General features: G+C 40.4%; 1 protein-coding gene across 4 annotated transcripts in view; it reads right to left on the bottom strand.

Annotated features, from left to right (window-relative positions):
- Positions 1–2,925: 2,925 nt before the first annotated feature.
- The window catches only part of S100PBP (S100P binding protein), a 43,486-nt gene continuing 28,569 nt past the window's right edge, over positions 2,926–17,842 (bottom strand). For all 4 annotated transcript variants that reach the window (XM_070510427.1, XM_014837898.3, XM_070510428.1 and 1 more), the window contains 2 exons: positions 7,894–7,978; positions 2,926–5,606 (listed from right to left, as the gene is read on the bottom strand). In XM_070510427.1, the coding sequence (XP_070366528.1) occupies positions 5,465–5,606; positions 7,894–7,978 (227 nt within the window). In that variant the 3' untranslated portion in view covers positions 2,926–5,464. The remainder of the gene's footprint in view (positions 5,607–7,893; positions 7,979–17,842) is intronic.

Raw genomic sequence — 17,842 nt, forward strand, 5'->3', positions numbered from 1 at the left:
CTCCAGATCAAGCTTGGGCTGCCTCACCACAGAGGTATGCAGGCTGGTGCTCAGTTTTTCAAACAAAGGGTTTTCCCCTCTGGATGGGCTGGGTGCTTTCCCTGGTCAAAGGAATGCAGTTCTGTTTCTCCACGGGGTCAGGAGGGAAGTGAAGAGGAACTGCAAGAGCCGCTTGCTGCAGCTCAGTGTTCGCAGCATGCTGTGCTGGGCTGTTAAAGGAACATCGTTATGATCCCAACAGCAGGCTGAAAGGTAGAGTAACGGTGCCAGTGGGCAAACCAGTAAATAGGGCACCTCAAACATTTCTGTCCAGAACCAGCAAGAGCTTGGAGAGAAAAGGTCAGGTGAGCAGGGCTTAGGGTAGGCTGTTCTGGAAGGTTCTGTGAGCAGAGGGAAAGCGGGTCTTAGAGGCTGGGTGGGAACGTGAGAAATCAATTAGCACACAGAACTCTAATAAGCCCGACCTCAGAGAGGTACTTTCCAAGCCCTCTGTGCCCATCTGGTGCCAAATGTTGGAGAAGCCCCCAACTCAGCATCAGGTATAGACAGCTGTCAGTGGGGTCCAGGGAGCACTGCTGATGGGCGAGTCCTGTCTTCAACTTACCTGTGCCTCCAGGACATCAGCTGGTGGCAGGAGGGGGGTGTGAGGGGAGGGGAGTGAACAACATTCCTGCTTAGCTAAACTCCGTTTCCTTTAATTACCTCCCTAACCCCCAAGTTCTACAATAATTGAGCTTTTCCTGAATCAGCTACCGTGGCACAGTAGAACCCTACAGCTTGGGATGTGGTCCTTTCTTCACCACTCACTTAGGTCTGCAGATTCCTCACAGCTTGGGAAGGGCCCAGGCAAGTTCTTTGAGACTAAGAGACCTGACTTGACCACAGCGGGCCTGTGGAAGGAATGCTGGACTGAGAGGCAGAAGACCCTGCCTTGTAATCATGTAGCAGCTCAGGACAATTACTTCTCTGAGGGGGGACCTTGGTTTCCTATTTCAAAAACAAAGGAATGAGAACAGAGGATTGCCAGACCCCAGCACCACCTAGAGTGGGAGCCAAGGGGAAGAAGCCAAGAGGGAAAGCCCAGGGTCTGAGGAGAGGAAGGACTGGTGAGTGTTTCTGAGGGGCAGGAGTCCTTTTCTCTTTCTAATCTTGTCCCCTCAACCCCTAGCTTTTTAGTATGGGGCCCCTCTAGAATCCAGTTTTAAGATCTCTAATTCAACCCTTTACAGAAATACGTAACAACTCCCTACTCCAGTCATGTGATGTTTCAGACTTCTACTTTATTTCTCACCCTCTTTAAACCCATTTGACTGTTTTGGGATTTCGCTTTTAAGAAGTAGCCTCCAAGAACAAATTGCTTCTATAAATGGGACACCCCCCCCAATCCAGCCCCACCAAGCTCCGTAAGTATAATATTCCCAAACCCTCAAATGTCACTTGAAGCTAAGTTGAAGATCTTTGTATACAAATAGTTCCTTAATGATACATTTCAGGACTATCACATGGACTCTTTAAAGGTTGTCCAAAGGATTACATTCCACTCCCTTCTCAGTGGGTGCCGGGGAGGGTCAGATTTTGTCTATGGCATGTTCCAGTTGTCCTAAGGGGAGAACAGGTGGGGAGGACTGACAAGGCAGGAGCTTGTTCACTAAAGAATTCCACCACTGACCAGCTGATACTTCCTGTGACAAGTGGAAATTTTTTTCCTGACAGGTGCTCTGGCATACAAAGCAAGCATACCCTAGAATCAGCTTAGGAATAATTGTTTTCTCTTGAAAAGCAGGACAAGAAGAAGAAAAGCAGGAAACTCTGCTTTCTAGTTGGGTTTTTTCTTCCTGTAAAAGCTCAAAACAGGCTGGTTAGGGAATGAACCCATTTCTTTTAGAGAAGGTCCATTTCTCCTCCTCCTCACTTTTTCATGACCTAAAAACAAGCTGAGGGTAAGGGACATCACCATTTCAGAGAATACGGCCTGGTCTCTGAAACCTTTGATGTCTACAATAACACACTGCTGAAAAGGAAATAAGCAGTTACTGGAGAAAAGATCACCTCTACCTGACAGGAACAAAATGGATATGTATAGGTCAAGAGTACCTCAGATTCAGACAAGAGTATCAAATAGCTGGGTAATTAGCAAGTTTATATTGAACCTTTTGCCTGGATTGTAGAATATATACTAGACAAAACTTCTAGAACAGCAGGACAGACAGCCTGTCTCAATGTGTTGCTACTTATTTTTCTCAGCACGAGCTGAGATTTTAGAAGCATTGGCTAATACAGGTGACAGGCTATTATTGCATTCCCTTTTATCCTTGCTCCTGGGGGTAAGTCTAAGAAGCTTGGTTCACAAAAGGGATCTAAGGAACGCTGTCTCCCACATCTACCCACACTTATCCAAACTTCACCCCAGGTTCTAGGAGCACTCAATCTCTGAGAAGTTGGGTTAAGAACAACCCCTCAATCTTGTACTGTCATTTCTGGTTTCTCACATCCCTTTGAAAGGGAGAATGCCCCAGGATAGCTCGGCTTCTTCCTTAATCAATGCTAGCTCCGGAGAGGCAGAGACAGCGGGGTCAACCACACAGCCATGGGAAGGAATGCAAGGCAATACCTGTCTGATCGGGCTGAGCCATCTTCCCCCTCTGCAAAAACAGCAGCACAGAGATATTTCAGGCTCTCCCTACGTCAGGCTCCTGACATGCACTATATGTAGCTGCAAATCCCAATCAATTTCAACATTTCTGAACTGCTGGAATGCCTTTCTCAACACTGTAATTTACCCTCAAAAGAACAGGGAGCATTCACCCTCGCCTCCCTAGTACCACATTCTACTAGCTGCCACCCCCTCCCATACCCCTCTAACCTACCTACGCAAAGGAGGAAGGAACTCTCCTTCAAACCCGCAACAGACGGCCACAGCACATATGCCACTGACAAGAACTTTTATTTCTTTTTAATGACATTAAACACAACTGCTACAAGGGAAAAAACATGATAAAGAGGAGGCACCAAACTACAGTTTCATAATCGATCCTGACAACAACTCCAGTAAATCAGGGCCTGCATTAGATGTGAAAGTACAGGTTATTTCAGGCTCTTTACTTACAAGTAAACTATGTAAACAGCACATTTTTACTCTGCTTTGTCAAGACCCCTGTGGTGAGAATGTCATCATGGGTGAAGAAAGCTAGGTAGGCAGTTAAATGCACATAATGCTTACTCAAATAAAATAAGGCAATAATTCCACACGAAGTATTAGACTTAGGGGTCAACACCAAATATGAGATATGCAGCTTTAAAAACAGATTAAAACTCCAGATTCTACCCGCTACCATCTTTAAGGCAAACATGCCTGATAATGAGTTTTCTTCTTTGGCTTTGTTTCTTCTTCTTAAAGAATACCATGTTAACTGCTAGAGAACAGTTCTCTCCTCCCCTCGTCCAACAGATTTAATTAAGCTGCTAAAGCTTTGGAAAAACAGACTTACTTGAGTAAAGAGGAAATGTGATTGTCACATTTTCTAGTTAACCCGTCACTCATTTGATTTGGCAAAGGTGATGCTCCCATTACACATTCAGACTTAAACCCTCCTGTACCAGGAAGGTGGAAGATGAGTCTTAGATTTTTGCCTAAGCAAAATGCTGTCCCTTCACTCCTTGGGTTATTGTGGGGAACTACACATTTGCAATGCTAGTTATTCCAGCTACAATTAATTTTAACTATGCTATGGTTCCCAAGGTGGATGTTTGCTTGTCTCCATCGAGCTAATTTAGAGAAACCTGGAGAAGTGATTGACGTAGTAAATGCCAATTATGCCAACTGAAACAACAGATTTTGACTCTTGCCTTTGAACAGAACTTCTTTGCATTTTGGTCCCAGAATCTGTACCAAATGTCCATGAAAAAGAGACTCCTTGACTGGATAAAAACAGTAAACACTTAGGGATAGTTATCTAAGTTTACTGATGGCTTGAATGACCAAGCGTTTCCCAAGTCAGTTTCTAACCCAGGGTAGATGTTGAAGATGGGTTACTCACATACAAAGATAGGGCTGATGAAACAACAAAACCAGACAGAGGCAGCTAGCCCGGTATCACAGGCTGCGCTACAGCAACTACATACGACCTTCACAGAGAGTGAACAATAGCACGGATGCCGGGACTGCAAATCTCCCAAAAGATGTCTAGCACTATCTGTAAAGAGAGTAAAAACTCCTAAGACATCCATTAAGATGGCTGAAAAAAGTCTGTCAACTTGAATTAAAACACCAAACCTTAAGATCAGGTAATGCTTTTCCGCACAGGCTTAATCACAACCATATTAGACCCACTTGAGCAGGTCTGTGAAACTACACCATAGGTTTGACCAAATGAGGAGACAGTAACATCCGGTCTAAAGGCACCTCTTGTTAACTAACAAGGGAGACAAAAGAGTGCCTCTCCCAAGTCTCTCCCCACGGACGGAGGCTCACTGACTAACACAGCAACTCCCACTTGAAGTGGGGTTCAGCAGGTGAAACTGAAGACCAACCAACACCTCAACAGCACTGGCTTTCTGGCCCGTCCCCTACAGTCAAGACTCTGGGTGGGCAACTCTTCAGTAAGGACAGCAGGGAGGCTCTTCTTAGAGGCATATACATGTCTAACAAGATACGAGACTATGCTGGTAGAACCCGAAGGAGCACAGTGGTCACTGGGGCAAAACAAGGAAAATCCTTGAGGAAAGGCAGAGAAGACAATCACAAGACCAGTCACAAGACCACAAATCAACAAGGGTTAGTCAGTAGTCTCCTGTCAGAGTTCATATGTCTAAGATTTGTAAACACTACTGTGCAAAATCAATTTAATGAAGAATGAAAAAAAGCCAAAAAAATAAAGGCAGCTAGTTGGTACAAAAAGGAGACAATTTACACCTTTAATTTGTCCTTTCAACAGGATTTTTGTCCTGCTCCATCCTACTGCAAAGGTTCTAGATTACCAACTTTAAAATACTGACAGGTAAATTCAGAGATTCAAATAAAAAAATAAGAGGGGCTGTTAAAAGTGACTCGTGTCCGTCTTTAAGTCATCAGCAATAATTAGCACTGGCTTGCAGCCTGCTCAAGAACCTCTTCCTTACAGGAGATTTTGGGCACCAGAAGCAGACTTGACTTCTGCATGGAGGTGGGTGTTTTGCTTGAGCCTGGGGGTTTTGGCTTAATGTTGGCTTTCAGGAGGTGGCCACCTCCAATTTAAATAAAAAAATAAAAACTGTATCAACTTAACACTGCTTAAACACATACATACACACATACAAACAAACAGGAAGGACCTTATACAAAAAAATTCAAGTCAGCAATGGGCATTTCCAAAAGGTAACAAGTTTAAATAAAAATCTTGTGAAAAATAAAATTCAAAATCTACAAAGCACAAAACAGCACAAGAAGATGACATGCTGCTCTGGACAGGACCCTGGATAGGGACCTTCACTGCTGATGGGATGAGACAAATGGACTGGCCCGGAAATCTGAAAGACGCTGGAACCGGTGGTGGCTTCGCATGTTCCTGTCAACCCACTGAGTCAGACTGCATCTTTGCAGAGGTTTCTGTCGTTTCCGGGCATAGTTTCTATAAGGAGAAAGGGAAAATAAAAACAGGAAAAGATGAGGGTTTCAGCTGGAATGGCTATTTGTATACACAAAAGGCCAAGACAACTATTTTAAAAATATCATTACTTTTGGAAAACGGATATTTTATATTTCGAGTCTCACAATTTTGGAAATTTCATACTATTTTATTTATACAAAATTCATAACATTATAAGTGCTATTTCCTTCCAACTTCCAAAGCCACCTAATTCCCATACAGGTATTATAGTGATATGTGCCATTTACACAAATGTTCTAAGAAACCTAGGGACAGGCCTTGCCTGTATAATGTATACTAACATTTAAGTAGGAAAAAAATATTTTCTTCCTCTAGAAACATTTAGAGCAGGATCTATATTTCATTGCTTGCATCAGACCTGTACCTCCAATAGGACCTCATTGTCTGACACTGCTCAAGGTTGCTCAGGACACAGCAGTTAAAATTAGAATAAAATTCCCAGAGAAGGTAAATCATCATGTGAGTATCACACTGCAAGTTCAGAAACTGAACAATTAATAGCACAGGCTCAAAGTAAAGTTTCTTGAGAGTCTCCTTTAGCCATATGCTGGGCTTGGGGTTCTTTTTTGTTGTTGTTTTTTAAAGATTGGCACCTGGGCTAACATCTGTTGCCAATCTTCTTTTTTTGTGTTTTTTTCTTCTTCTCCCCAATAAACAATTTAAACGTCCACCCTAGTGGAATTATTATTTTATTTAGTTATTTTTTTGAGGAAGATTAGCCCTGAGCTAACACCTGCTGCCAATCCTCCTCTTTTTGCTGAGGAAGGCTGGCCCTGAGCTAACATCTGTGCCCATCTTCCTCTACTTTATATGTGGGATGCCTGCCACAGCATGGCCTTCTGCATGGTGCCATGACCGCGCCCGGGATCCAAACCGGTGAACCCCGGGCCTCCAAAGTGGAATGTGCACACTTAACCACTGCGCTACCGGGCCGGCTGGGCTTGGGTTCTGAACAGGACCCTCTGAGATAATCTGATCCCATTCTCAGCTCAAGTTGCTCCTAATAACCACCTGGGAAGCTTTTTAAAGATACAGATTCTTGGTGCCCCCATCTCCCTCCCAGACTCAGAATCCCTGGAGTCAAGGCCTGGACATCTGTATTTTTAGACCTCTCCACAGGTGATTATGAGTAGCAGCCAGGGTTGAAAATAATTATAACAGTACCTGACATTTAGCTAGCCCTATATGCAAATACTTGCTGAATTATTTAAACACCTCATCTCATTTAATGCTAACGACAATCCTACCAGAAAAAGACTCTCCTTAACTCCTTGTACAGGTAAAGAAACTGAGCCTCAGGTTAGGTAACTTGCCCAAGGTCATACAGTGGAGTAAGTAGAAGAGCCCGGATTTGAATTCACATCTGACTCCAGAATTTAACTAATAACTGTTATACTATACTGCCTTTCTGAACTACTGTCATTTTGGCAACTATAGAGGAAACACTAAGTGTAAAGGCCCTGGAGGTGGGAGTATGTCTGACATATTTGAAAAATAGCTAGGAAGCCAGTGTGACTACAGCAGAGTGAGCAAGGCAAAGAGTAGTAGGAGAAGAGGTCGGTGAGCTAAGTAAGCCTAGGCCAAAGCATATAGGCCCCTGTAGGGGATGGTGAAGATGGGAAGATGTGAAATGGGAAGCCACTGGAAAATTCTGGGCAAAGAAGAGAATCCAACTTATGCTTGAAAAGAATCTCTTTGGCTCCTGAGTTGAGAATGGCAGACAGGCAAGGGCAAAAGCAGTGAGACCATTTAGGAGACTTGCAATAATCTAGGTGAAAATGATGAGAAATGGTCAGGTTTTGGATATATTTTGTATGTAGAGCTCAGAGGATTTGCTAATGGACTGAATATGGGGCAAGAGAGAAAAGAGTCAAGGTGACTCCAAGGTTTCTGAATAACTGGATCAAAGTAACAATAAATCTATAAAATCACACTGTATCAAGAATCCAGAAAATTTCAGAACTAGAAAGGCCCTTTGACATCAATTAGTCCACCATCTTAATTTTACTGACGTGAGGAGCAGAGAAGTGAAATGACTTGATCAAAATCATATAGTTAGTTAAAAATTGCAAAGCTAGTATTAGAACTTAGGTTTCCTGAATTTCAGTCCAGTTCTTATTCCATTAGACTGTATTAATTCTTTTTCTACCTCTGGAACTAAACAACAATTACAACCCCCACCTTCCCACCACATTCCTCCTACAGCCAAATTCTACCCTTTTCTTCCTTCTTTTAATTACCCACTTACCGCATGGTGAGGTCTGAAGGATGCTGCCAGTTTTGGTTCTGCATATGAACTTGATCCACCAAGGCATACAGCTCCCCCAACGCACCTGTGATACAGAGGGATCAGAGATCAGAAAGCAGCTCAGTGAACTGCCATTTCAGCCTAGGTCAAAGCATGTGCTTTCAGGGAAAGAGAAAACAGGCACTGGTCGTAATACTATCTAATTTTTGATTATCACAAGCAGTCAGCACAAAAACTACCAGCTAGAGAGGGGAGCTTGCTCGTGGATGATGTGGATGATGATGATGATGATGATGATGAAGCAATAATGATAGCCACTATTCATTCATTCAACATTTATTAGTTCCAACAATGTGTGAGGAACTTTACTTGTCCCAGAATATGGCAGTAGACAAGACACTGTACCTCAATGAAGTTTATAAAGGAGACAAGCGGTTCCCAAACTTGTGACAAGTGCAGTTGACAAGAGGAATACAGGCTGCTATGTGAGCACAGAGACTGGGGAGCAGGGGTTAGACAAAGCCCCCTCCAGGGGAAGCAGACCATAAGCAGGGATGTATAGAAGTTAGTGAGGTAAAGAGGGGGGGAAGGTGGGGGTTTCCAAGAGAAATAGCTAATACAAAGGCCCAGAGATACAAGACGGCGAAATACATTCAAGAAACAAGAGAAGCTGAGACTAGAAGGTGGACAGGGGCTTTTTTTTTCTAAACAAGAAAAATTGCTGGAGGCAATTTCTCAAACATTTGAGAGCCTGGCAAGGTACAAGGTACTTTACACATATCTTACTTAATTCTAAAAAAATCTTATATGGAGATAGATGTTATTAACATCATTTTAAAGATGGGAAACCGTGGCTTAGGGAGGTGAACCTGCCTTAAATGTTTATTAAACTGGACTCAAAACTAGTTCCTGTTTGACTCCATGCTTTTGCCATTATTCAATAATACTAATTTTCTTTTTTTTGAGGAAGATTAGCCCTGAGCTAACATCTGCCGCCCCAATCCTCCTCTTTTTGCTGAGGAAGACTGGCCCTGAGCTAACATCTGTGCCCATCTTCCTCTACTTTATATGTGGGATGCCTGCCACAGCATGGCTTGCCAAGCGGTGGCATGTCCGCACCCAGGATCCAAACCGATGAACCCTGGGCCACCGAGAAGCGGAACATGTGCACTTAACCGCTGCACCACCAGGCTGGCCCCATCAATAATACTAATTTTGCACTTAAGGGCTAAGACTTAGGCTGAAGCTCATAAAAGCAGAAATCATGGTTAGAGAGAATAAAATAGTTTCCCTAGACCAGTGGCTCTCAAATTTTAACAGGCATCATAATCAGCTGGAGGTGGTATAAAAGAGATTGCTGGGCCCCAATTCCCGAGTTTCTGATTCTGTAGGTGTGGAATGGGACCTGAGAATCTGCATTTCTAACAAAGGCCCAAGTGATGCTGATGCTGCAGGTCTGGGAACCATATTTTGAGAACCACTGCCCTAGACAGTGGGGACCTTTCTTTCAGCTAGTTTACATACTTCTCATTACCTTATCCACTGTCTACTATGCTCTCGAGAACCAAAAACAATCTAACTAGGCTACAGACCATCTTTTCAAGTTCTGATAAAAGATATTTACTTAACTTTTAGGACCAATTTAATTTATTTGAAGCCTCAAGAAACCAAGCTTTGTAGAGTAAGTACATCCTTTGGAGTTAGGCAGACTTGAGTTAAAATTCCAATCCAGCCCCTAACTAGCTCTGTGACCCTGGGCATATCATTTTACTTCTAGCCCCACTTTACTCATCTATGGAATGTGGATAATAATCATATTTAGCTTGAAGTTGAGTATTAGGAATACAGTACGTAAAAGACCTAGCATATTGCCTGGCACACAGTATGCATAAGTGGTAGCTATTGTTATTATGGTGTTACTGCCTCAGGCTTATGCAAAGACTCTTCAAATACTGTGACAATCAATCACTTATTTGTAAGGAAAAATGCTTAATAAATGGATCAGTCTACATATAAACTATGACATGTTTTATAGCACTGAGCAGAAAAATTTTCTCTCTAACCATGAGAAAATACTTTTCAGGAAAAATCTATAGATTGATTTTATTAAAAGGTTCAGTGCAGTTAAAAAAGCACAATCAGGGGTAAAAAAGACAAGTGACAAAATGAAAAATATATCTGAAACATATTTGGCAAAAAAAAGTCCTTATTCTACAAAGGTAAGTCTTCTCATAAAACAAACAAAAAAGGTCAAGGATATGAATAGGTGATTCACCAAAGTAATATAAGTGATCAGTAAACATACTGAAAAGATGTTCAATCTCATTAATATGGGAATAAAACATATTAATCTCACTTCTTGAGAAGGAAATATAAATCAGAAATGAATTTCCCCTTTAAGAAGGGAAGTAGCTTTCATCAGAAAATCCCTTGCCTGCTGGATTTATGAAGCTAAATTCAAGGTCTTAATTCAAATTGCCTTTTCTATACCCTACTTTCACATCACTAGCACCCCACTCACTCCAGCCCCCGCAAAAGGACGTTTCAGTGGGAGGAAAAAATCAGCTTTGTCAGAATTTCAAGATACATTTTTCCTGCTAAAGCATCACCAAAGGAGGACTGGCAAGATACGGAAATTCTGGTGTCCAATCTCGAAATGAAACAAGATTATCTGTAGAGCATGTCCTGCAGTTCACTCATCTCTTACCACTTAGATTCTCTAAAATTATGCTGATGAGGGAGACTAAGGATATACTATAAACCTCCTACAAAGAAACCTATTCACTTTGAACTAAAAGAAGAAAAAGACTGGTCAATTAGACTCAAGGAGGCTTCAAGTATTCAACTGCTAGGAGTCACAATCTAGGAGCAGCAACTTACTTAAACACCATACATCAGGCACTATATTATGTACTTTACATACATTAACTCATTTATTCCTTACAACAATCCTAAGAGGTATTTTCCCAATTTTACAGATGAAGAAACTGAGGCACAGAGACGTAATTTGTCCAAAGTCATACACACAAATTCCAACAGTATAATACCATCATAGGGTTGAGTTTCCTTAAATTTTTTTCTGGGACTAACATTTCATAGTGGGGATTAGAAAGCAACAATCATATTGCAATACATCTATTGTATACCCAGCTGGTACCTAGCACAGCACTGAGTAAATAAGGGCTCAATAATTAGGTCTTAGCTCATGCACCAAGAAATGCTACTTTTCATTAGCACTAAGAACTTACTGATGTACTAGGGTAAGCTTTATTATTAATAAGATTTAATGATCTAGAGATAACAGGAGTTAACACTTATCAAGCATTTATTATGTGCCAGGCACTTTGCTAACTGCTTTGCATGTATCCTAATAACCACACGAGGCAAATACCATAAGCTCCACTTTATTCATGAGTAAACTGAAGCTTAGAAAAGATACTCATCCATCATCTAGTAAGTGAGAAAGCCAGGATTCAAACTCATGTGGGGCTAATAATCCAAAAACCTTATTTCAGCTCGTAGCTTCAATCTCTTCTTCCTCCAAATTTAGAGATGCTACGAGAATGGAAATATCTGAATTTTCTTTTCTCTTCATAGTCTCTAACAGATGGGCTTTCTTGGACCAACAGTCAGTACCATAGGTTTATTTTAAGTTGTGGCTAAAAGGTGGTAGAGGCAGTTCTTTGTTTTGGGGCTAAGAATGAAATTAAGAGGGGAAAAAAATGCAACATTTCAGAAATAAGATCAGCAATTCAACCAAACTCTAATCTATAAATATGTAGATGACTGGTTTTGGGGAAAATTCAGTCTAATAACTGTCCTTTAAGTTAAAAGTGAATCAATTGTTCTAAAGGAGGAGGAATGATGCTGCTGAGTGCTTGCTATACGAATGGCCCTTCTGATAGGTTTTATACGTCACCATACTTTGTACCACATGACCCTACTCAATCAAGTGTAGCACATGACCCAAGAACAGAGACTCTCTCAGCAGGCTAATGACGTACGAGTTCGCCTGGCACCAACAGGTCATTAAGTGAATCAATCAGATACTCTCCTTTGGAATGTGAATGTGAACTCTGGTAATGAGAAGAGCACACAGGCAGGGCTCTAGGAGAAAAGAGACACTTGAGATGGCTAAGAGAGAGCAGAAGCAGCACTGGTAACAGAGACAGATAAGATGAGAAGTAACAGAATCACTAAATCAGCAGCAAAACCTCAACAGGAAACAAAGGCACTCGTTTCTGAGGGGGCCTGGCTCTATGGCTAATCCTTTCTACTGTGAGGCCCAGCTATGTTGTTGAGCATCTAATCTTCATCTTTTTCTGTAAATCCTTAAACTCAGTTACTTAAAAGGCAATATAATGTCTCTATCCCATGCAATCAAAAAAATATCTAATACAGGGGAGGGAATGAAGAGGGAAGGAAAGAAACAAATGTGCTACAGGGGTGTAGGCTGCTGCTTTTATAAATAGGTTAATGAAATAGGAATACAAACGAAAAAGAGATTAAGTAGAAAATAAGAATGCAAATGTGTCACCTCTAGGCCAACAAAACTGCGATGATCTAGTACAAATCTTAGCTGATTTTCTTTGCAGACAAGGCAAAAAGCAAAAGAAAGAAAAGGAATTATTATATAACTCATTTCTGAAGTGATGTATTACACAGGGGATATTGAGTGATATGTGAATGTCTTCAACACTGAGGAATGGCAAATGCAGAATCAGAATTTACATAACCACTGCTGCTTATGATCTTCAGTAACAATCAAAGCAGAGACTTCCACTTCTAGTCATGATGAATGGGCTTAGCTCCCATTGTGAGCAAACTAGAAACTGGGCAAAAATACATGAAACAACTATTTTCACACTGCTTAGAACTGCGATCCCTGGGGGAAGGGAAACAATTGAAGTGAGCCTTGAAACTTCTTACAAGTCTGTAAGTCTAATTTTTCAAAATAAAAAGTTACTGGGGCCAGCCCGGTGGTGCAGCGGTTAAGTTCACACATTCTGCTTCAGCAGCCCAGGGTTCACCAGTTCGGATCCCGGGTGCGGACATGGTACCACTCAGGCGGCCATGCTGTGGCAGGCGTCCCACATATAAAGTAGAGGAAGATGGGCACGGATGTTAGCTCAGGCCAGTCTTCCTCAGCAAAAAGAGGAGGAATGGCAGCAGATGTCAGCTCAGGGCTAATCTTCCTCAAAAAAATAACTAAATAAAATAATAATTCCACTAGGGTGGACATTTAAATTGTTTATTGGGGAGAAGAAGGAAAAAACACAAAAAAAGAAGATTGGCAACAGGTGTTAGCCCAGGTGCCAATCTTTAAAAAACAACAACAACAAAAAAGAACCCAAGCCCAGCATATGGGGCTGGCCCCGTGGCCAAGCGGCTAAGTTTGCACGCTCCGCTTCAGTGGCTCAGGGTTTCGCTGGTTCAGATCCTAGGCACAGACATGGCTCATCAAGCCATGCTGAGGTGGCATCCCACACAGCACAACGAGAGGCACTCACAACTAGAATATACAACTATGTACTATAGAATATACAACTATGTACTGGAGAAGAAGAAGAAGAAGATTGGCAAGAGATGTTAGCTCAGGTGCCAATCTTTAAAAAATAAAATAATATAAAATAAAATAAAATGAAGGCAAAACAAACACTTCGTAAATAAACAAAAGCAGAGAAACTTCATCACCAGCAGACTCTCACCTTATATAAGAAACTAAAAGGGGTTAATCAGGAAAAATGAAAATACCAGATGGAAAGGAATCAAGAGCACTGGAAATGGTAAATATGTGAGTAAATATAAAAGACTATTTTTTTCACTTAAAAAGTGTCCTCAGGGCCAGCCCGGTGGCGCAGCAGTTAAGTTCACACGTTCTGCTTCGGTGGCCAGGGGTTCGCCGGTTTAGATCCTGGGTGCAGACACGGCACTGCTTGGCAAGCCATGCTGTGGTAGACATCCCACATATAATGTAGAGGAAGATAGGCACAGATGTTAGCTCAGGGCCAGTCTTCCTCAGCAAAAAAAGAGGAGGATTGGCAGCAGATGTTAGCTCAGGGCTAATCTTCCTCAAAAAAAAAAAAAAAAGCATCCTTAAAAGATAACTATTTGAAGTAAAAATAATGTATTGAAGGGTTTAAAATATATGTATATGTAAAATGTATGAAAATAATAAAAACAGAATGGCGATTTGGAAGTGTATTGTTGTTAGTGCCTTAGATTATACGTTAAGTGGCATATTATTTGAAGGCAGACTGACAAGTTAAAAGATCCATAATGTAACCTATACAGCAACAGTTCTCCAAGTGTGTCCAAGTATCCCTGAGAGTCCTCAACACCCTCTGAGGCTTCGCCAGGTCAAAATTATTTTCATAACAACACTAAGATGTACTTGGCTTTTCTACTTGCATTCTCACAAAGTGTACTGTGAAGTTTTTTCAAGAGGCTGCATGACATGACATGGAATGTAGAACCACATATGAGAATCTAGCACTCTTCTATTAAGCCAGACATTAAAAGAGTTTTGCAAATATGTAAATCAATGCCATTCTTCTCCCATTTTTGGTTTTGTTTTGGAAAATAAATTATTTTTAATAAAAACATTATTTACATTAACATGCAATGAGTTTATTGTTATTTTAAAATATATTAATAAATATTTTAATGATTTGTCAGTTCTAACTTTTCATATGGTTTGAGTATAGATAGATATAACTCACATAAAACACTTTGGGATCCTCAATTTTTAAGAGTATGAATAATCTGTAAGAATGTAAATACACCCTGAGACCAAAAACTTTGAGAATTACTACCCTAGAACCACCACCAAAAGTAAAACAAGGAGGTGAAGGTAAGAGGTCAAGCATGAAGATAAAATGGAATCAGGGGCCGGCCCCATAGCTGAGTGGTTAGGTTCTCACGTTCTACTTCGGCAGCACAGGGTTTCGCTGGTTTGAATCCTGGGCGTGGACATGGCACCGCTCGTCAGGCCATGCTGAGGTGGTGTCCCACATGCCACAACTAAAAGGACCTACAACTAAAAATACACAACTATGTACTGGGAGCCTTTGGGAGAAAAAGGAAAAAAATAAAAAACCTTTAAAAAAACAAACAAACAAAAATGAATACTAAAAAATACAAAAAAAAAAAGTCCAGGAAAAGATGAAAGAAGAAAGAAACAAAGAATAGACAGACAAAAAGAAAACAAGTAGCAAGATGGTAGATTTAAATCCAACCATATTGATAATTACATTAAACGTGACTGGATTAACACTGGAATTAAAAGACAGACTGTGAGACTGGGAAAAGAAAAAAGCAAGACCCAACTATGTGCTGTCTTCAAGACATCCACTTTAAATTAAAAAAAAAAAAAATTTTTTTTAATTGGTTTTTCTTCCCAAATCCCCCCAGTACATAGTTGTATATTTTAGTTGTGGGTCCTTCTAGTTGTGGCACGTCGGATGCCGCCCCAGCATGGCCGGATGAGCAGTGCCATGTCCCCGCCCAGCATCCAAACTGGCGAAACCCTGGGTCGCCGAAGCAGAGGGCGTGAACTGAACCACTCAGCCACGGAGCTGGCCCCAAGAAATCCACTTTAAATATAAAGATACGGATAGGTTAAAAATAAAAGGATGAAGAAACATATCATGCAAACACTAGTCAAAATAAAGCTGGAATGGCTATAATAATATCCAAGTAGACTCCAAAACAAGGAATATTACTAAGAGTAAAAAGATACAGTTCAAAATGATAAAGGGTCAATTTATCAAGAAGATATAATATTCCTAAATGTGTGTGCATCCAATAGCAGAGTTTCAAAATACATGAGGCAAAAACTGACAGAACTGAAAGGACAAACAGAAAAATCCACAATTAGCGTTGGAGGTATGAACACTCCTCTTTTAGTAAGAAAATCTGTAAGGATATAGAATCGAACACCACCATCAACCAACAAAACCTCACTGAAATTTATAGAACGCTCCACCAACATGAGAATATACAATTTCAAGTGAACATGGAACATTCACCAAGATAGACCATATGCTGGACTATAAAGTAAATCTCAGTATATTTAAAGGGACTGAAATCATACTGAGCATATTCTCTGACTACAACAGAATTAAACTAGAAATTAATAATAGGAAGATAGCTGAAAACTCCCAAATACTTGGAAATTAAGGAACATATTTCTAAATAACCCATAGGTCAAAGAAGAAATCACAAGAGAAAATAGAAATTCCTGTGAATCAAACGAAAATGAAAACATAACATATGAAAATTTGTGGGATACACCTAAGCAGCACTTACCGGGAAACCTGCGGCTTTAAATGCTTACAGAAAATAGAAAGGCCTCAAATCAGTGATCTAAGCTCCATATTAAAAAGCTAGAGAAAAGCAAATTAAACCCAAAGTAAGTGGGAGAAAAGAAATAATAAAGAGTAAAGAGAAAAACAATATAGAAATATGAAACTAAAAACTTACTTTGGGGAAAAAAAATGAATGAAATTGATAAACCTTTAGACCATTCAAGAAAAAAAGACAAATTACCAATATTATAAAGCAGTGAACATTACTATAGATCCTACAGTAATTAAAGGAATAATAAGGGAATATTGGGGCTGGCCCCATGGCAGAGTGGTTAGGCTCGAGCACTCTGCTTCGGTGGCCCAGGGTTTCGCTGGTTTGGATCCTGGGCGTGGACACAGCACTGCTCATCATGCGATGCTGAGGTGCTGTGCCACACAGCAAAGTCCGAAGGACCTACAACTAGAATATACAACTATGTACTAGGGGGCCTTTGGGGAGAAGAAGGGAAAAAAAAAAGAAGATTGGCAATAGATGTTAGCTCAAATGCCAATCTTTAAAAAAATAAAAATAAAAAATAAAGGAATATTGTGAATAATTTTATGCCAATAAATTCATCAACTTAGATAAAAGGGAAAAATTCCTTCTAAGATACAAATTACCAAAATGGACTCAAGAAGATAAAGAAATTCTGAAAAGCCCTATATCTATTACATCTGTAGTTAGAAACCTTGCCAAAAAGAAAACTCCAGGCTCAGACGGCTTCACTGGTAAACCATCCAATATTTAAAGGAAGAAATGATACCAATTCTACACAAACCAAGAAAAGAGAGGGGAAAACACTTCCCAACTCATTTTATACAGGCAGCATTACCATGATACTTAAACCAAAGGAGGACAATACAAGAAAAACCAAAGACCAATATTCCTCATGAACAAGACAGAAAAACCCTTAAAAATATTAGCAAATTAAATAAAGGATAACTCATCAAGACCAAGTGAGTTTATCCCATTTGCAAGTTGGCCTAATAGTCAAAAACTCAATAAATGTAATATACCGTACTACAGAATAAAGGATAAACACCATATAACCTTCTAAATAAATGCAGAAAATTCATTTGACAAAATTTACCACTCATTCACGATAAAAATTCTCACCAAACTATGAACAGAAGGGGAACTTTCTCACTTGATAAAAGGGATATGTGATAAACCTACAACTAATATCATGCTTAAAATACTAGAGGTCCTAACCAGTACAGTAAGCTAAGAAAAAGAAATGAAAGGTTTCCAGATTGGAAAGAAAAAAAGAAACTGTCCTTATTTGCAGATAATATTATCATGTTAACAAAGAAAATTCAAAGGGATCAATTAAAAAGCTAACAAAATAGGAAAATTTAGCATGGTTGTAGGACATAAGATCAACACATAAAAAGCAATTGTAGGGGCCAGTGCTGTGACCAAGTGGTTAAAGTTCCACGTGCTCTGCTTTGGTGACCCGGGTTTGTGGGTTCAGATTCCACATGTGGACCTACTCCACTCATCAGCCATGCTGTGGAGGCATCCCACATATAAAAATAGAGGACTGGCACAGGTGTTAGCTCAGGGTGAATCTTCCTCACCAAAAAAAAAAATCAGTTGT

The sequence above is a fragment of the Equus asinus genome, chromosome 5 (genome assembly GCF_041296235.1).
Source record: "Equus asinus isolate D_3611 breed Donkey chromosome 5, EquAss-T2T_v2, whole genome shotgun sequence".
NCBI classification, from domain to species: Eukaryota; Metazoa; Chordata; class Mammalia; order Perissodactyla; family Equidae; genus Equus; species Equus asinus.